Here is a 20,463-nt window from a genome sequence, read left to right as displayed (position 1 = left end):
AGCTATGAAAAGCTGTTCAACATCACACATCATTAGAAAACTGTAAATTAAGACAATAAGATTCCACTCCACACGAGAGGCTTCCGTGGTGGCTCAGTGGTAAAGAATCCTGCTGCCGGTGCAGGAGATGTGGGTTTGATCCCTGGGTTGGAAAGATCCCCTGGAGAAGGAAATGGCAACCCATTCCAGTATTCTCGCTCGGGAAATCCCATGGACAGAGGAGCCTGGCAGGCTATAGTCCATGAGGTCACAAGAGTCAGACATGGCTGAGCAACTACACAACACACATCCATGAGAACGGCCAAGATCCAGAACACTGACAACACCAAATGCCGAACGATGTGGAGCGAAAGGGATTCTCGTTCACCGCTTCAGGGAATTGTAAAATTGTGCAGCCACCTTGGAAGACAGTTTGACAGTTTCTCACAGAACTGAACACACTCTCACCATATGATCCAGCAGCTGCACTCCTTGGTATTTACCCAAATGAACTGAAAACTTACATCCACTACAAAAACCTATACATGTACGTTTACGGTAACTTTATTCATAATTACAAAATTTGGAAGCCACAAAATTGTCTTTTGGTATCAGTTCAGTTCAGTTCAGTCACTCAGTCGTGTCTGACTCTTTGCGACCCCATGGACTGCAACACACCACGCTTCCCTGTCCATCACCAACTCCCAGAGCTTGCTCAAACTTATGTCCATCGAGTCAGTGATGCCATCCAACCATCTCATCCTTTGCCATCCCCTTCTCCTCCTGCCTTCAATCTTTCCCAGCATCAGGGTCTTTTCCAGTGAGTCAGTTCTTCGCATCAGGTGACCAAAGTATTGGAGTTTCAGCTTCAGCATCAGTCCTTCCAATGAATATTCAGGACTGATTTCTTTTAGGATGGACTGGTTGGATCTCCTTGGAGTCCAAGGGACTCTCAAGAGTCTTCTCCAACACCACAGTTCAAAAGCATCAGTTCTTTGGCACTCAACTTTCTGTATATTCCAACTCTCACATCCACACATGACTACTGAAAAAAACCATAGCTTTGACTAGACAGACCTTTGTTGGTAATGTCTCTGCTTTTTAATATGTTGCCTAGGTTGGTCATAGCTTTTCTTTCAAGGAGCAAGCGTCTTTTAATTTCATGGCTGCAGTCTATGAAATGGTATATGAATAGATAAATGAACTATGATACTTGAGACAATGAAATACTATTCAGCATTAAAAAGATATAAGCTATTAAGCCATGAGAAGACATGAAGGAAAGTTTACATACCTTATGATTTCAAAGATATGATGTTTTGGATAAGGCAAAACTATGGCGTTGGTTAAAAAAAAAAAAAAATCAGTGGTGTCCAGGGACTTAAGAGGGAGGCAAGGATGAATCAGCAGAGCACAGAGGATACTTAGGGCAGGAAAATTACTCTGTACATTACTGCGATGGCAAATGCATGTTATAATACATTTGTCAAAACCCATAAAATATACAACAGCAAGAGTGAATGTTAACATAAACAATGGACTTTGGGTGCTAATATTATGTCATCATAAGTTCATCAGTTATAACAAATGCACTCTGATGGGGGATGTCAATGGTGGGGGAGATTGTAAGGTGTTGGGGGAAGGGGCTATATGGGAACTCTCTGTACTTTTGGCTCATTTTTACTATGAACATAAAACTACTCTAAAAATAAAATTTATTAACTAAAAAACAGTAAAAATTCAAATAAAAGAATTAAGCACATAAGAAGAGAAATAGGTTGGGGGTGGGGCGTGGTCCAGCTGTTAGAAAGAAGGGAATGTAAAACAAAGAGGGAGGGATGATTTAAGTGTGATGGACTGGTGAGACTGCGATGCCCTGACCGCTGCAGTCCCAAGCTATGCGATGAGGACTTTATAGTGTGACTTGAGGTGGGTGGGGGGCAGGGACATGCAGAGAGAGGAGGAAGGCTCTCCTTTAGCTTAAGGTACAAAAGTTACATCTCATCCTAAACCCAGTGAGGACCCTTGACTGATGGATTGAACAATGCTGTGCAAGGCATGATTGTTTTGTTGTTTTGTTTCCAGTCCCCGCCTTGAAAAAATCTGTTTCATTTAATCTAGGAACCACTGGACTTTTCAAAATGATAATAACAAGTCACTCCCTAGAATTAAAATATAAACACACACCCAAAGCCACATAAAAAGAAACATACTTGAAACAGTAGATAAAGCTTTAAATTTCAGTGGAGTGCTAATTTAATCAGGGAAACTGTAGCATTTTTGCTATCTTCATTTAAACAAGTTATATGATCTCTGCTACCCACTCCAGTATTCTTGGGCTTCTCTTGTGGCTCAGCTGGTAAAGAATCCACCTGCAATTCGGGAGACCTGGGCTTGATCCCTGGGCTATATGGGAACTCTCTGTACTTTTGATCCGCTGGAGAAGGGAAAGGCTACCCGCTCCAGTATTCTGGCCTGGAGAATTCCATGAACTGTTCATGGGGTCGCAAAGAGTCAGACACAACTGAGCGACTTTCACTTTCATGATCTCCGTGAATCTCGACTCTCTGAATCCAAAAGGGAAGTCATCCTCTCCTTTTCTCCCTAACAAATGCAGGCATCAAATGTTTATGGGCATGAAAAAAATCTTTCCATTAAAGGGAAACTCTCAAGTAGCAGGCTTTTCTTTTATGATGTTATTTTATGCAGAAAACATTTCTTTTGAAATCTCCGAGGCCATGTAAACATTAGAGAAACAGCACAGTATTTTCCAATGTGTCACTGCCGCTTTGGGCAGAATCTGTCCCATAGCGATCTTTGGGTTGTGTGCTAAGTTGCTTCAGTAGTGTCCGACTCTTTGCAACCCCATGGACCGTAGCCCTGCCAGGCTCCTCTGTTCCTGGGATTCTCTAGGCAAGAATGCTGGAGAGTTGCCATGCCCTCCTCCAGGGGATCTTCCCAACCCAGGAATTGAATCCGATCTTATGTCTCCTGCATTGGAAGGTGGGTTCTTTACCACTAGAAAGTGAAAGTGAAGTCTCTCAGTCGTGTCCGACTCTTTGTGACCTCATGGACTATAGCCTACCAGGCTCCTCCCTCCATGGGATTGTCCAGGCAAGAGTACTGGAGTGGGTTGCCATTTCCTTCTCCAGGGGATCTTCCACTAGGGGCACCTGAAAAGCCCTTTGGGTTAGTGGTTTCTTTCTTTTTTTTTTTTTTTTACCTTTTTAAACTTCTTATTTCGTAATGAGGTATAGCTGACTAACAAGCAATGTTGTGATAGTTTCAGGTGAATAGTGAACTCAGCTATACATATACATGTATCCATTCTCCCCCAAACTCCCCTCCCATCAGGACGGCCACATAACATTGAGCAGAGTTCCATGTGATATCCTTGCTGGATATTCATTTTAAATACATCAAGACATGATTGTTATAGCTACTTTATGTCATCAAACCTGCTAAGAGGAAACTTTATAAAACAAAAGCAAAGTGGAAATAGGGAGCAAGGCACCTAGTCCTAAAGTCTTTCCTCCTCTCATCCATGTTCAGACACCAAACTTCTTCTCCCACTGAGAGATGAAGAAGGAGCAGAAAGACAGAATGTGTGTGATGGATGATCCTATCAGAAGCAGCAGCTTTGTCCAAAGCCTAAGAGAAGCTTGGGGGTTTGCCACAGCAGAAGGAAACTCACAGACCTGGAAAAGGGAAGAAGTGGGGACACTGATAGGGGAGGAGGCATTAAAAGTAGGGTTGCCAGATATAGCAATAAAATTACAGGAAGCCCAGTTAAATTAGAATTATTTACAAATGAAATTTCAGCATAAAATGCCTGTGAACTATTTGGGACATCCATATATTTTTAAAAACGTTCATTGTTTATCTGAAATTCTACTTTAACCGGTTGTCCTATATTTTATCTGGCAACCTGGTCAAAACAGCTGGGATGCTGTGCATGTAGAGAGAGGGTGTCATGGCAAAGGAGGATGGCGCCTGGGAAGAACAGGCTTAGATCAAGGACACAGCTGCACGTTTCCATCAACTTCCTGGCTCTGTGATTCTAAATAAAGAACTGATGGGCTCTTCTTCAGGGTTGCAGGCAGAGAAGAAGGAGCAGACCACTCATCCTCACCTCTGGTTGGTGGCAGGCAGCTGAGACACTCTCAGTGGGCACTGAGAGTGAAAGGAAGCTGTTTGGGGAGAGGTTTGGACACAGGTACCCCTGCCCAGCCTTCCCTGCTCTCAGGAACCTTCCAAAAACTCCCTCTGGGCCTGAGGAAAGCAGCTTTTAATGACCAGGGTGACGCATAAATGATCACTGAGAGGATATACCAATGTACTTATTTATTGATACCAAAAACATGCCCACTCGTTGGAATTTGGGGTGCATCCATGGGATTAGTTACCATTCACTGCTTTCGGCTGACTGGTGGCTGGTCCCCCTCACAAGGGATGAAGGAGGGAAGGACAGGCCGAGGCAGAGGCTTCAGTTAAAGTCTATCATCAGAAAAGTTCCGTCTGCTGTTGTCCTCATCGTGGCCTTGCGTTTTTGCCTTCTGAGTATTCACTGAGTCACAGGTGACTTTAGACAGGCTGTCTTGTTTAGTCCTCACCCACCTTTGTCTTTATGAAATATGTGGCCTCTTCATCTCACATATACACACCTTTGAATCTTAAATAATTGGAGAATTTTCTAAAGGCACTGATGGTTCTTGCTGGTTTGGTATCATTACTTCTGCTAACTTTGGTCATTCCAAAGTAATTCCAGTAATTCCCTCTCCCTCCCTCTTTCTCTTTCACACACACACAGAGAAGCATAATTAAACTCTTACACCTTAATTCCTAAATACTTCTATCAATAGTTGGTGTCGCCCATATTTTACAGATTTTTTTGGCTTCCGATATTAGAAGTCACCACTGTATGTACATGTATGTCCTTATATGTATGTAATTAAGATTAAATTATGCACTTTAATAGGTATCATCTGTTTCAAAGAAAGGTATCAAAGAAAGAAAGAAAAACGATTTTAAAATTGGATTTATACAACAGCAGTGTTATATAAGATGCTCTCCATTCATGCCTAACTATAGTGCAGCTTAATTATATCATTTTTTCAAATATATCATTAAATTTATCAAATTTAAGAAATATACATTAAATATACATTCTATTACTTCAACACTGAATACCATTTTCTTACCTTTTAAAGCCCAGTGCTCCTATATTTCAAGGTCATCTGCTCACATGGCCCATCACCTAAGTCATTCAGCAGCAAATATCTAAGTGCTCTCCATGGCTCTGTGCTAGGTTCTGTGGCTACAGAGATGGGTACTATATGGTGCTTTGTCCTGATTTTAAAAAACTGTAAATAAATAAATCAAGACATAGCATGTTAAGTGTTAAGAAGAAATGAAGAGACTAAGAAACTAACTCCTCTTTAGGGAATTTGAGAAAAGCCATCATGAGAAGGTACTGGATGGACTGGGCTTCTAAGCATGAATAGGAGTTTTCCTCTCCCTGCTAACTTTAATCCATGTGGGAAGAGACATCTTTGAATTCCCCAAGGCACACAACATGGTCTTTCTTCTGTTGTTGGTGTTGAACAAATACACTGAAATGAAAGTTTACATTATTTTTGTCCAATCTACTTTGTAAAACTCCACTCTGCAAAAGGAAGCAGGTCAATTAAATACACATACTCCCCTTATTCAGAGTCATATCCTAGTTGTTATATTTCCTTCTTTTACTTAACAAATATTTACTGAGAGCCTTTTATGTGCCAGGCACTCTCCTGACACAGGGATACTGTAATGTATAAACTCTTCATTCTAGTTGAAGAAGATGTAATAAACAAGACAAATAAAGTATGTGTTATGTCAGCTTGTGATCAGTGTTACAGAGGAAAAGCAGAGGAGAGTGGTCAGTTAGGCCCACTGAGAAGGTGGAAGAGGTGGAGGAGTTAACCACGTGGATGTCTGGAGGAGAAGCGTTCTAAGCAGACTGAGCGTGCATTCAGGACCTGACACGTTTGAGGAACAGCAAGTCAGTCAGTGGGGCTCATGTGCAGTGAGCAAGTTCAAGAGGCTGGAGGAGGTGTGCGGCTCATGTACAGTTTTGCAGGCCATTGTAAGAGTGTGGCTTCTTCTGTGAGTAATGTGAGGGTTTAAAGCAAAGGAGTGGCAGAGTCTGCCATACATTATAGAAGGACAGCTCTGGCTGATGTTCCAGGACTAGACAAGGGGTGAAAGGTAAAGGTAGAGACAGGGAGACCTGTTAGGAAGATACTAGTCACCCAGGTGAGAGATGATGGCAACTTGGACCAGGGTGAGAGCAGTGAAGATGGGATCACATCCTGAGCATATTTTGATGACACTAGAGCCAAGAGAATTTCTTCATGAACTGGATTTATAATGTGAAAGGAAAAAAAAAAAAAACCAGAGAAATAAGAAAGAGTTCCTTGCAATTGACATTAACTGAGATGAGGAAGATGTAGGCAGAGCAGGTTTAGGGGTAAGCTGAGTACTTCGATCTTGGAAATATTGAATGTAAGGTGCCCCTTGGTGGAGATCCACTCAGAACCACACACGAGGAGAGGCTGAACATATACGTTGACAATGGTTTTGTTAATCTAGACAACTCCAGACAACTAGAGATGGGATTTTAGATGTTTCTTTCTTTCTCCTCCCCTCCTCTTCTCAATTCTTTTTTCTCCTTCCTCAGTCCTTTTGAATTTCTCTAAGCGTTAAAAGCAAGTTTTACTTCTATAATAGAAAAAAAGTCCACATTTAATTTTTAAAAGACAATGTGACTTGTGAGTTATGGGAAAGGAATGATTGAGCACTGCTTGTGTCGAGAACTTGAAATTCAAGTCAATTTACCAAGCATTCTCTGTGATCTACTCCAGCCCAGGTGTTCTTCTGAGTTCAAGGAATCCTGAGATGAATAGATATGGTTCCTGCTCCGAAGGAGCTCACAGTTCAGCAGGCTCCAGGGCCAGTGCAGTAATCAAATTTCAAGCCAAGAGCCAGACGAGCATGAAGGAGGAAGGCAGCGGTGAAGGTGCACAAAATTCCTGTACCATATAAAGTTAGCCCCGAGCCACACTGAGTGTACTTTTAACGCAGGATGCAAGCACACACACTCTTTACCGAAGTACAACACACATGCCAGCGGAAGCCCAAGGTCGTCTCTGCAACAAGGGGCAGACCCCACCCCCTCCCTACACATTACCCCCAGGCATATGTAAGCCAGGGTCCCAATACTGGCCGTGATCTGCTGATCTGCATGGGAACCTTCCAGGTATATCTCTGCACAGTTACACGGCTCCGGATGTGGTGGGGCCCAGGTCATAGGCAGCACTGCTCCCTTCTGCACGCAGCTTTGCCTGGTTGCAGCTGGTGTTCTTCAGCCACTCCTGACACGCAGCAGGGAGACTTGGACAGGAAACGTAAGCGTGTCCAGTTTATCGCTGAGCTGGTAGGCAAAAGGAAATGGTGATACTTCCAGCCCTTGTGGCCCGTGAGCTCACCACAGGCCAAGGACAGGAAGGGACAGAGGATGTATGAAGAGGCCAGTAGCGCTTCCTGAGCCTCTTGCAGGCTGGACACAGGCTCTGTCATTCCTACCATTTAAATCCCACAGTAACCTTATAAAGCAGGGACTTCTCTGGGAGCTCCTGCCTGTCAATGCAGGAGACGCGGTTCCATCCCCAGCTCAGGAAGAAAACTTAGAGAAGGAAATGGCAACCCACTCCAGTATTCTTGTCTGGGAAAATCCCATGGACAGAGAAGCCTGGTGGGCTATAGTCTAGGGGGTCGCAAGAGAGTTGGACATGATTTAGAGAATGAACAACAAAAAATCTTGTAAAGCAAATTCTGTGTGTGGGGGGTGTGTGTGCGCACACGTGTGTGTGTGCTCAGTAATGTCCAGCTCCGTGCAAACCTTTGGACTGTAGCCCACCAGGCTCCTGTTTCCATACAATATTTCAGACAAGAATACTGGAGTGGGCTGCCATTTCCTCCTCCAGGGGATCTTCCCATTCCAGGGATTGAACCTGCGTCTCTTGTGTCTGCTACATTGCAGGAGGATTCTTTACCTCTGAGTCATCAGGGAAGCCCCATAAAGCAGGTAGTACTAGCCTCATTTTACAAGGGAGGAAAGTAATATGGAGTCACTTACAGAAGTTCACACAGTTAGGAACTGGAGCTCATACTCAGATCTACCTAGCTGCAAAGCTTCTTGTTTGACCTCTGAACTTTCACCAGTAACCAGCTCACAACAGGAACTGATACCCACCACCTGCATGGCCTGGTTCCTACACCTCAACTGATCTGCTCCTATCTCCACACCTTCTTTCTGACCTCTAAAATAGTTTCCTGTTTGAGGGGTTCAAATCGGACATAGCTTTAGCTGGATTCACACTTGCTACTTGGATTATCATGTGCCCTGGGAATCTGTCATTTATTTGGCTGTCCCTCTTCAAAACCCATGCTGTGTTCATTGTTTAGTTGCTAAGTCATGTTTGACTCTTCTGAGATCCCATGGACCCGATGGACTCTAGCCTGCCAGGCTACACTGGAGTGGGTTGCTGTTTCCTTCTCCAGGGGGTCTTCCCCACCCAGGGTTCGAACCTGCATCTCCTGCATTGGCAGGCAGATTTTTCACCACAGACCACCAGGGAAGCCATGTTCAGAGACTTTCTTATGGGAGTCCTAAGGCCCCTCTTCCACTAACAGACCTACTGGGCCCAAATATTCCCTCTTCCCATCATTCCTTGGCAGCAAGATGTGGACATAAGAGTTAGGCTGAGCTGACTCATTCTAACCTTCCAGTGACTCACACCATCCCCCCAAACTGTAATCCCAGAATTCCAGCGCTAGAAGCTTTGTCCAGGGATCTGGGTTTTAGGTGAATTTTCCCAGCTTCTACAAATACAATCTTGACGTCCATCTAGAGCACACATCTATGATCTTTTTCCCCCCTTCTGTCTAGCATCCCTACCTCCTTTGTAGTCTCTCATTACATTCCATGTGGCTCAGGTCAGGCTGCCAGTTGTGGTAGCCCTTCCACGTCCATGAGCTCAGTCCTTCCTTCAGAGGCACTTGGGAAAGACAAGGGCCTTGTGAATCTGGCACTGTCACAGCTGCCTTTCCTCACACATGAAAGACTCTGAGGAATGAAGGGAGCAGAGCTAAGAGGGGAAAAGAAAGGGGAAATCCTGATGATCCTGTTTGAGCTTCTGGATCCAGCCAGAACTGAAGCTGGACAGCCACTTCTAGTTTTTTCAGCCAATTCCCTGCCTTTTAAATAAGCTCCGATGCATTGGGTTGCTGCCACGTGCAGCTAAAGTCCTTACTGTCTGTCCAATAATAATATTAACCTTCTCCCAGGGGCCAGAAAACCTGATCTTCCCAGGGCCTAAGGAAATTGAGATGAGGAAAAGAATTTTTTTTATATATAGCAGAGAGGGGAATTTAGTACTCGGAAAAAAACAGACAGAAACAAAGCCAGGGAGAGATTCTTAGATTTCATTCCTAATACTCCACAAGAAACTAGACCCTCCCTAATATAGCAGCAGCTCTTCTGTATCCTGCAGATCTTTCCCAGCATCTCCGAGAACCTCTCGCTCTCCTCCATTCCCTGGCACAGAGTGCCTGCTCACCTGATGCATCAGCCTCTCTGCCACGCTGGGGTCAGTGAGGTCTGCAGGGGAGGCCACACTCAGCCTCAGGAGGAGGAAGCCTCCGTCTGGGCCTGCAAATTGAGAACCATGAGAAGACGAAAGCATGGTAAGTCATTTCCCGAATCAGGATGTGCATGTGGTCCCCAGCTTCTGCCCCTGCTCTGTAGATGTGCACCTACGCTCATGTATAAGTGTGTCTATGTTCACATGGAGTGTTCCCTCTCTTCACTGCAGAGAGAGGATGCCTTCTCTCCATTAATTGGACCCATCATAATGTCTTCCCAACAAGAGGGAAGAAAATGAGGAGTAAAGGCCCCTTCCACATGTGGAGAAGTCAACAGAGTAGTATGAGGAAGGAGAAATGAAAGTGGATCTAGAATATTCTGAAGGCCTGGGGGCCCTGGATGAAGCTGTTGGGAACGGGGCCAGCCAGAGAAAGGCCACAGAGAAGCTGGTCTCTGAGGGGATGTGCTCAGCCAGTTCTTCCAGTTCTAAGGTGGCAGCTGTCTTTCAATCCAGCCTTCCTGTCTTAGAGGCCTTGTAGACAACTTCATTCTTTCCTTGAGCCTTAAGCTTTACCTGCCACCTTTTAGTCAAGTCTTCCTAACAGAATACTACTGGAATTAATCGAGCAATTGCACTTCTAGAAGTTTATCCTACAGAAAATAACACAACTGAAAAATGTATTATTTACTGCAGCACTGTTCATGATAACAAAAATACTGGAAATGACTAGAAAACATTGGTTAAATAAATTTTGGTAAAACAAAATACTGAGAAGCCATACCAAAAGATAGCTTTGTATCAAGAGATCTGTGTTTATCATATGTTCTATTTGCATAAAAAAGAAGATAAATATTGTCTATAGCTATATGATATAGTATCAATATCTATATTATATTGCTATAATAAAAAGATATCTTCCCCCTTCCTTTTATGCTTCCATGTGCATATTGCATGTCCAGAAGAGGATTCACAACAAAGTGATACCATCAGATATGTGTGAAAGGCAAATTGGGTAATGAGGGGACAGCAATAGAAGAAAGACATTTTAAGATGTAATCTATGTACTAATTGAAATTTAAATCATGTCAATGTATCATCTAATCAACACATAATAAATGAAATCTTTTTAAAAGAAAAATATTAATACATTAAGCTTTAAAAATAAAAGCACACCAGGAGACTCTCAGTTTTGGAATCAAACAGATTTTCATTTGGAATTCCACTGCTACTTTTTTAATCATCTTTAAATGTATTTCCTCACTTGTCAGGTAGAATAAGAACACCCACTCCGTAAAATGGTTTTGAAGGTTTAGTTAGAGGAGATAACATGCAAAGCCTGCCGTCAGAGTGAACCTTCAGTTGCTACCATGCTTACTGGCTGTGAAATGTTTTTATATCACCTCTGCCTGAAATTCAAAAGATATTCAGTAAGGTGGTTGTGATTAATATTTTTATTTCACCTTTCCAAAAAGGCCTGGCAAGCAGAAGATACTGCTGGGATGAGGCATGTGGAAAGATGATGGGAAGTGGAGGGGAAGTCTCCAGGCTGACCAGAAGCTGGGCTGACTGCTGACAAGGGACTTCTTCCCTAAAGAAGTTGTCTCAAGGTGTGGCTTTCAACTCCCAAATCTTTGTCCAATTTACTGATTGATTTTTAAGCCACCATTTACACTTGCAAGTGCTGTTTAATTGCTGTCAGGGCTGACTCTTTGCAACCCCATGGACTGTAGCCCGACAGCCTCCTCTGTCTGCGGGATTTCCCAGGCAAGAATACTGGAGTGGGTTGCATTTCCTTCTCCAGGGGATCTTCCTGACCCAGGGATTGAACCTGCTTCTCCTGTTTGACACCTGGGAAACCCCCACCATTTATGTTACCAATCCCGTAAAGTGCATCCTGGAGCTAAACTCTCATGGGGTCCCAGCTGCTCAGACGGCAGCCCCTTGGGCCTTATTTCCACTTAGTGTGGCTCTGGCTGAACCAGAGGCTTTCAGAGCATGAAGGCTATGTCTTTTAAATAAAATTTGGCCCCTTCCTGGTGCACAGTAGTTACTCAACAGTTAACGTCATAGAATGGCAGAACTGGAAAGGACACTGCAACCCCCTCCAGCTACGGGCAGTGAAACTGAGGCTCGGAGGGGAAGGGACAGGCTGGGACCTGTCCTACATCACTCAGGGCAAACACAGCATCCCAAACCTTTCTCCACACTTCTAGCGCTGAACTTTCTCCATACCCTACCTTAATTCTGCTTCTTACTGGTTTTGTTACTAGAACATCATGAAGAAGTGGCATCTGAGACAGGGCTCAGAAGAAGCCTCCAGATTCATTTTTCCTTTCTCTCATCTCCTTAAACACACAGACACCAAACTCCAAATTCCCAAAGATTACATACCGGGAAGCCACTCACCTGGGGTAATGCCTGTCCACCTTGTCCGAGCAGGGGTGGCCAAGGTTGTTGAGGGCTTCCCTCCACCTGCACTGGCTGTTTTCAAGGTCTTCGCTGAGTCTGTGGTCTTGGCTGAGGTGATGCTTGTTTCTGAGCTACTGTTGGTCGAGGCTGTGATCTTGGTTGAGGAGACACTTGTTTCTGGAGTGCTGTCGGCTGAGGCTGTGGGGCTGCTGTTGGCGGAGGCTGTGGTCTTGGCTGAGGTAACACTTGTTTCTGGGATGCTGTCAACCGTAGGCAGATGGGAAGAAGGAAGAGAGCTCCTGCTGATAGTGGGAACGGGCCCACTGAACGTGCTGGGTGTGGTGGAAGTCTCTGAGGAGGTGGACCTCGTGGTGGAGGTTTCTTCGGAGAAGCTGTAGACCGTAGCTGAGAACTCAGCAGGGGAAGTCACGTTGCTTACTGTTGTCACATCCTCTGTGAAGACTGTAATTATCCCTGAGATACTGGTGTCGCTTGTTGTCTCAACAGAGAGGCCTGAGCTTTCTTCCAAGAGACCCTTGCTGACTGTCACCAAGGTTCCACTTGGGCTGGTGGCCTTGGCTGCTGTCGTTTCCTTTTCTGGGGTGCTACTGGGGATGGCTGTACCTGCAGGTGTGACTGATTCCGTGGCGTGGGCGATTGTCCAAGTCTCAACAGAGGTTGTGTTCCTAGTAAGGTGTGATTTTGCTTCAGTGGAGTCAGGCGAGGCTGACCTCTCAGGAGGGGACAGGGCATGTTCTCCTACAGAGCTGTGATCTATGTGTGAGGTCCCAGGGATGGCAGCAGTTGGTTCTGTTTCCATAACTCTGCAGTTGATCACCTTGATGTTGGTGATGTAGGTTACCAAGGCTTTGGTCAGAGCAGTGATGTCTGATGACAGGACTTGTGAGGTGGTGACGGCTGGAACTGAGCTGTCAGAGGAGGCACTGCTCTCTGAGGATAGGGCCTCGGCTTCTGCAGAAATGTGAATGAATTTCAAGATTCTCTTTGCTTCTTCAGAGCTGTCAAAAGTGCAAAGGTTCTCAAAGACAGCTTTCCAGAGCTCACTGCCTGCGACAGTGTCAACTGTGGTCCTTACACGTCCCGTGGGGCTGCCACCTGTGGACGATGCTGCCGTGGGAGGAGAGATCACAGCCGTGAACTCGGAAGGCTTTCTTGTCATGAGAGCCATGGTCTTGTCGACCCTAGTCTCTGCTTCTGAAACGGAGCCGCCTCTGATGAAGGTCCTATCAGAGGTCTGGATGCTCAGGGTCTGAGCTTCCCAAGAGACGTGGTTTGGCACAGAGGGCTCAGTGAGGTCAGTAGCCTGAAAGACTTCCTCTGAGCTTGTCCAGAGCTCCGGAGTCACAGCAGGCAGTTCTGTGTGGCCTGATCCACTGGGGCCTGTGTTGGGTAAGAGCAACTCTGTGAGCTGTGAATCCCAGGGCACTGACTTGACACAGGCTCTTAGATTTATCCCTGGGCACTGCTGGGAGGAAGCAGGGAGGAGGGATCATGTGACCTTATTTTTCAACTATATTTTCAAGGAAGAGGAGGCAATATTGGGAAGACAGCCCCATGTAGCAGCCATGGAACTGAGATTGCCCTGGCTGAGGTCCTCTGATGGCCCACTTTAGGCAAGCCAGTCCCCAAATCGAGACGCTTATTGGTCTGAAGCCATCAAAGTGAATGTGTGGGCCAGGATCCCAATTCAAGGGGGAGCAAAGAAAAACAGAAGATCCAAGTGAGCCAAGAACTGTGGAGCAGGAACCACAACTCTCAGAACTTTCTAAAAGAATCCTTGTCACCTCCCTATCGATTTTTTTGAGCAAACTTCAGGAGTAGTGGAGGACAGAGACACCTGGCATGTTGTAGTCCATGGGGTCACAAAGAGTCAGACACGATTTAGTGACTGAACAACAACTCCATAGGGCAGAACGTCTCTGCTCGCTTGAATGACCCTCTGAGGTCATGTGAGTGGAGGGCCAGCAGCCATTTGTTCCCCAGGGGAGGCTGCAGCAGGATTATTTATGAGCTGATAGATGCCTCTCCCGTCTGTCAAGGGGGAGGGCTGAGGTATCTCTTGAGGCTGCTGCTGCTGCTAAGTCACTTCAGTCGTGTCCAACTCTGTGCGACCCCATAGATGGCAGCCCACCAGGCTTCTCCGTCCCTGGGATTCTCCAGGCAAGAATACTGGAGTGGGTTGCCATTTCCTTCTCCAATGCATGCATGCATGCTAAGTCGCTTCAGTCATGTCCGACTCTATGCGACCCTACGGACAGCAGCCCACCAGGCTCCTCTGTCCACAGGATTCTCTAGGCAAGAATATTGGAGTGGGTTGCCATTTCCTTCTCTGATCTCTTGAGGAGGGTTGCCAAATTTAGCAAATAAAAATACAGGCTGCCCAGTTAAATTTGTCAGATAAATAAAGAATAATGCTAATGATAAATTTTTTTTGGTATGTGTATTTCTCATGTAATATTTGTTGTTGTTCAGACCCTCAGTTGTGTCTGACTCTTTTTGACCCCATGGACTGCAGCACGCCAGGCTTCCCTGTCTTTAACCATCTCCCAGAGCTCATTCAAACTTACATCCATTGAGTCAGTGATGACATCCAACCATCTTGTCTTCTGGTGTCCCCTTCTCCACCTGCCTTCAATCTTTCCCAGCATCAGGGTCCTTTCTAATGAGTTGGCTCTTCGCATCAGGTGGCCAAAGTATCGGAGCTTCAGCTTCAGCATCAGTCCTTCCAATGAATATTCAGGGTTGATTTCCTTTATGATTGACTGGTTTGATCTTCTTGCAGTCCAAAGGACTCTCAAGGGTCTTCTCCAACACCACAGTTAAAAAGCATCAGTTCTTTGGCACTCTGCCTTCTTTATGGTCTCTCACATCCATACGTGACTACTGGAAAAACCAAAGCCTTGACTATACAGACCTTGGTAGGCAAAGTAATGTCTCTGCTCTTTAATATGTTGTCTAGGTTAGTCACAGATTTTCTTTCAAGGAGCAAGCACCTTATAATTTCATGGCTGCAGTCACCATCTGCAGTGATTCTGGAGCCCCTAAAAATAAAGTCTGTCACTGTTTCCATTGTTTTCCTATCTATTTGCCATAAAGAGATGGGACTGGATGCCATGATCTTCATTTTTTGAATGTTGAGTTTTAAACCAGATTTTTCATTCTCCTCTTTCACCTTTATCAAGAGATTCTTTAATACCTCTTTGCTTTCTGCCATAAGGGTGGTATAATCTGCATACCTGAGGTTATTGATAGTCGTCCTGGGAATCTTGACTCCAGCTTGTACTTCATTCAGCCTGGCATTTCGCATGATGTACTCTGCATAAAAGTTAAATAAGCAGGATGACAATATATGGCCTTGATGTACTCCTTTCCCAATTTTGAACCTGTCTGTTGTTCCATGTCTGGTTCTGTCGCTTCCTGACTTGCATACAGGTTTCTCAGGAGGCAGGTAAGGTGGTTTGGTATTCCTATCTCTTTAAGAATTTTCCACAGTTTGTCGTGATCCACACAGTCAAAGGCTTTAGCGTAATCAATGGAGCAGAAGTAGATGTTTTTCTGGAATTCTGTTGCTTTTTCTATGCTCCAATGGATGCTGACAATTTGGTTCCTCTGGTTCCTCTGCCTTTTCTAACTCCAGCTTGAACATCTCGGAGTTCATGGTTCACTTACTGTTGAAGCCTAGCTTGGAGAATTTTGAGCATTACTTTGCTAGCATGTGAAATGAGTGTGATTGTGTGGTAGTTTGAACATTCTTTGATATCGCCCTTCTTTGGGATTGGAATGAAAACTGACCTTTTCCAGTTGTGTAGCCACTGCCGAGTTTTCCAAATTTGCTGGCATAGTAAGTGCAGCACTTTCACAGCATCATCTTTAAAGATTTGAAATAGCTCAGCTGAAATTCCATCATCTCCACTAGCTTTGTTTGTAGTGATGCTTCCTAAAGCCCACTTGATTTTGCAGTCCAGGATGTCTGGCTCTAGGTCAGTCATCATACCATTGTGGTTATCTGGGTCATTAAGATCTTTTTTGTACAGTTCTTCTGTGTATTCTCGCCAACTCTTCTTAATATCTTCTGCTTCTGTTAGGTCCATACCATTTCTGTCCTTTATTGTGCCCATCTTTGCATGAAATGTTCCCTTGGTATCTCTAATTTTTTTTAAAGAGATCTGTAGTCTTTCCCATTCTATTGTTTTTCTCTATTTCTTTGCATTGTTCACTCAGGATGGCTTTCTTATCTCTCCTTGCTATTCTTTGGAACTCTGCATTCAGATGGGTATATCTTTCCTTTTTTCCTTTGCCTTTGGCTTCTATTCTTTTCTCAGCTATTTATAAGGCCTCGTCGGAGAACCATTTTACCTTTTTGCATTTCTTTTTCTTGGGGATGGTTTTGATCACCGCCTCCTGTACATGTAATATTTAAGACATACTGAAAAAGTCATTACCTGAAATTCAAATTTACCAAGTGTTTTATCTAGTAACCCTGCTTTCGAAAGGAAAAAGACGAAAGCATATGCACACTTTTGGGGGGTTCTGATGGTTTAAGATGGCCTTTTCTGAGACCTACTGTCCCAGAAGTACCCAAGGACCCTCAGGAGGGCCGGTGCCATTTGGTCATCTCTACCCAGGACATCAGAACAGGCCCTTGGCTTGTCCTCTTGTGTCTCCCACTGGATGATGAAGGAACACTGGGTTAAGAGGCAAGAGACCACGTTCTGGTCATAGCTGTGTTACCTGCTAGCTGGAGTCTGATGATTTACTGGGGCAAATCCTGACTCTGTCTCCTACCAGTGAGCGTCTCCTACCTGCCTTGTCACGGGGGTGGGCACCAGAGAGGAGGGGGAATACGGAAGCGCTTCCATGGCTAAGCCTTCCGGGGGTCGTTAAGCACCCCTCCCCGCACATGTCCTCTCAAGGAGTCACCTGAGAGCGGGCGGCCTGCTTTCACGCAGCGAGAGTTCCAGGCTGTACCCAAGAGCTGCTCATGCGGTCATGGCCCTCGTTCTCATTGCCGTTCAGAGTGGTCTACCGACACACACAGGTCACACTTTTGCAGGGATGTACTTGCTTCTCCTCACTTCAGTTTCTCTGAGGCTCCTCAGTCCCCACAGCTGGAGGCAGAGCTTCTCTGCGGCCCCACACAGCCCGAAACCCAACCATGGGGTCTGATGCTGACCTCCCCTGACACATTTTCTTCCTTTCTTGGGAGCCCCGTGGTGTTATCCTGCTGTGGAACCTCCTCAGGCTTCCCAAACCCATTGCTTGTTCGTCTTCAGGGCTCTTACGACCCCCAACCCAACTTTCACACCTGCCCAGGGTCTTCTCAAACAGAGCAAAGCCCATCCTGGCCCTTGATAGCTCTAGAGTGCTGCAGCTCTCCTGAACCATTCCTCAAATCAAACTTGGGAAGAGGAAAGCATGTGGACTTTGGACCCGGAATTCGAGTCCCCTCTCCTCTGTTTGCTTGCTGCTTACCAAACTTGTGACCCGGCCAAGTCTGCTGGCTCCACGCCTGCATTGTCCCATCTGTAGAATGGAGCTTGAGGCACCTAATTCACTTGATTGGGAACACTACATTAAATGTGCAGCACACGCCTGGGAGATAATGAGTGCAGGAGGCAGTGTGGTCCAGTGGTTAGGCATGATGTGTGGAATAAAATCCTGGCTCTGCAGAGTTACTTCATGCTGGTAAGAAGCCTCAGTCTCCTCACTTGGGGGGCAGGGGATAGATGAGGGTAAGAATGTATCTCTCACAGGGCTATAGTGAGGATTAAAAAGCTAGTGACAGGGGTATATGCAAAATCTCTGTACGTTCCTCTCCATTTTGCTGTGAAACTAAAACCGCTCTAAAAAAATAAAGCTTCAGAAGACAGTGTGTGATAATGATGTGTCACTGTAGAGTCCTCGGTTGTAACACATGTATATTCCTGGTGAGAGATATTGATAATGGAGGGGGTGGTGAGAAGGTAAGGAGACAAGGCCTCTTTAGGAATCTTTGCACTTTCTGCTCAGTTTTGTTGTGAACCTAAAACTGCTCCAAAAATTACAGTCTATTTTTACAAAAGATAATGCATGTGACAAGCTAGGCACCGTTTCTATTACAGGTCAATGTTCATTCTTTTCTTTCATAAAAGCCCTGCCTCTCTCAGAATCCACCCTCCACAAGCCATCTGTGACAGTCAGACTTTTCAAACAAAAACAGGTTTTTACAACAAGCACCTACTGTATAACACAGGGAACTCTGATCAACGTCATATGACAGCTTGGATGGGAGGGGAGTTTGGGGAGAATAGTGAAAGTGAAAAGTGAAAGTGAAGTCCCTCAGTCGTGTCCGACTCTTTGCGACCCCATGGACTGTAGCCTACCAGGCTCCTCTGTCCATGGGATTTTCCAGGCAAGAGTACTGGAGTGGGTTGCCATTTAATGGATTCATGCATATGTATGGCTGAGTCATTTTGCTGTGCACATGAAGCTATCACATCATTCTCAATCAGCTATACTCCAATATAAGATTTTTAAAATTTTAATGGACTTTTAAAGGAAATCTGTGCTAAAACATTAACTTGAAGGAGAAAGAATCTTGTCAAGCCACATTCTTTGGCTTTAATCAGATTTATCACCAGCCTGCACCCTCTGACTCCCTATTCTTCCTTCCACACATGCTCACACCCCCACAGGCATAAAGACAAACCCATAGCAACCTCACATTTGCGTGGACTGCAGCGTCACAAGCACTTAAGCTGACCCTTTGCCATTGTGTACTCTTTATCAATGACAGTCATACTTCAAGTGGGGCTTCCCTGGTGGCTCAGTGGTAAGAATCCATCTGCCAAGGTAGGAGCCAAAGGAGATGTGGGCTCAATCCCTGGGTTGAGAAGATTCCCTGGAGAAGGAAATGGCAACCCACCCTGGTACTCTTGCCAGGATAATCCTATGGACCGAGGAGCCCATGGGGTCACAAAAAGCCAGATACGACTGAGAAGACACGCACACCATACTTCAAGTATAGTTTTATGCATGCCCGGTCGCTTCGGTCATGTCCAACTCTTTGCGACCCTAGGGACTGAAGCCCACCAAGCTCCTCTGTCCATGGGATTCTCCGGGCAAGAATACAGGAGTGGGAAGATCCCCTCCTTCAGGGCATCTTCCTGACTGAGGGATCAAACCACATCTCTTATGTCTCCTGCATTGGCAGGCGGGTTCTTTACCACTAGCACCACCTGGCAAGGCTGTATAGCTTTTTGATTGATTGTAACTAACCCAAGAGAGCTACTTTCACCCACAAAGAGCTGTAGCATAGAAACTCCCACCCAGAGTCAGGAGAGAAGCCCACAGGCACCCTCTCACCTCCTTACCTGCAGAGCTCCTGGGGGCCCCAGCCTCCCAGCAGCAGAAGGAAAGGAGCAGAGCCAGGCACAAGAGAAATCTCATCGTAGCTGGGACTCCGGCCACCATTGCCAGCAGCTCTGCCCACTCCTCACACTGCCGCCTTTTCCTGCTTCCTCAACCTGCGGAGGACGGGCGGGCCACCTGCTTAGGTGTGACTGGCTAGTTTCCAGGATGCAACCAGGTGATCACAAGTCCACAGGCTGAGAGCTGGCAGGTTGTGTATACAGACTGACAGGGAGCCAACACTCCTGCCCCGCCTTGCCCACTGATTCCTCCTCCCTAAAGTCTGAAGATACAGAATCCTTTCTACAATGACATTCACCCCCTGGTTCCTGCAACCAGGGAAACCATGGCAGAAAGTGTTTCATACATGCTCCCCCTTCCCACAAGCTTCCCTCCCTTGTGCATGGGATCTTGACTTTTAGTTAGAGAGACATGGGTTTTATTTCTAATTCTGGACTTATTACTTCTATGAAAGTGAAAGTGAAAGTCTCGCTCAATAGTGTCCGACTCTCTGAGACCCCATGGACTATATAGTCCATGGAATTCTCCAGGCAGGAATACTGGAGTGGGTAGCCTTTCCCTTCTCCAGGGGGCCTTCTCAATCCAGGGATTGAACCCAGGTTTCCCACATTGCAGGCAGATTCTTTACCAGCTGAGCCTCAGGGAAGCCCTATTACCTCTATGGTCAAGGGCAAACTAAAGAGCTCTCTGAACCTCAACCTCCTGATCTGTAAAATGGGCCTAATCCTTACCATGGGATTTTTCAGGCAAGAGTACTGGAGTGGGTTGCCATTGCCTTCTCCAAATTCTTACCTTACTGGGCTGTTTTTTGAGGATCACATGCAATAAAAAGGCTCTAACATAGTGCCTATATATTTGGTGCTTATTGAAAACATATACATTTTAAGTGCTCAATAAACGAACCCTGATGTCCACTTGGATCCTCAAATCATAGAAGGAACAGCCCCCTGAGGTT

At 45.5% G+C, this 20,463-nt stretch overlaps 1 protein-coding gene across 5 annotated transcripts; it reads right to left on the bottom strand.

Annotated features, from left to right (window-relative positions):
• Positions 1-4,308: 4,308 nt before the first annotated feature.
• Positions 4,309-19,717, bottom strand: MUC20 (mucin 20, cell surface associated). 5 transcript variants are annotated; one of them, XR_011254817.1, is made up of 7 exons: positions 19,451-19,632; positions 12,075-13,478; positions 9,642-9,733; positions 8,981-9,148; positions 6,859-7,453; positions 5,181-5,342; positions 4,309-4,651 (listed from the first exon to the last, which is right to left on the bottom strand). XR_011254817.1 is itself a non-coding variant. In XM_069579343.1 (5 exons), exons 1-4 carry the CDS (start codon positions 19,548-19,550, stop codon positions 9,020-9,022), a joined length of 1,725 nt encoding a protein of 574 aa, XP_069435444.1. In that variant the 5' UTR covers positions 19,551-19,632; the 3' UTR covers positions 4,309-7,453; positions 8,981-9,019. The 5 variants fall into 5 exon arrangements, 2 of the variants coding, with proteins under 2 accessions (XP_069435444.1, XP_069435452.1); XR_011254819.1 differs by lacking the exon at positions 8,981-9,148 and having other exon boundaries at positions 19,451-19,717; XR_011254820.1 differs by lacking the exons at positions 8,981-9,148; positions 19,451-19,632 and adding an exon at positions 14,666-15,231.
• Positions 19,718-20,463: the final 746 nt, after the last annotated feature.

This window comes from Ovis canadensis, chromosome 1, assembly GCF_042477335.2.
Source record: "Ovis canadensis isolate MfBH-ARS-UI-01 breed Bighorn chromosome 1, ARS-UI_OviCan_v2, whole genome shotgun sequence".
Lineage (NCBI taxonomy): Eukaryota > Metazoa > Chordata > Mammalia > Artiodactyla > Bovidae > Ovis > Ovis canadensis.
The sequence above is the reverse complement of the archived record's forward strand: the minus strand, read 5'-3'. Positions and strand labels throughout refer to the sequence as shown.

Bases quoted from the DNA above. Each gene is read 5' to 3' on its own strand.
- MUC20 (XM_069579343.1), bottom strand. From the start codon at position 19,550: ATGGTGGCCGGAGTCCCAGCTACGATGAGATTTCTCTTGTGCCTGGCT. The intron at 13,479-19,450 runs GTAAGGAGGTGA...TACCCAACACAG, and splicing joins GGCCCCCAGGAGCTCTGCAG to GCCCCAGTGGATCAGGCCAC. The intron at 9,149-9,641 runs GTGAGCAGGCAC...TTCATTCCTCAG, and splicing joins CAGAGAGGCTGATGCATCAG to AGTCTTTCATGTGTGAGGAA.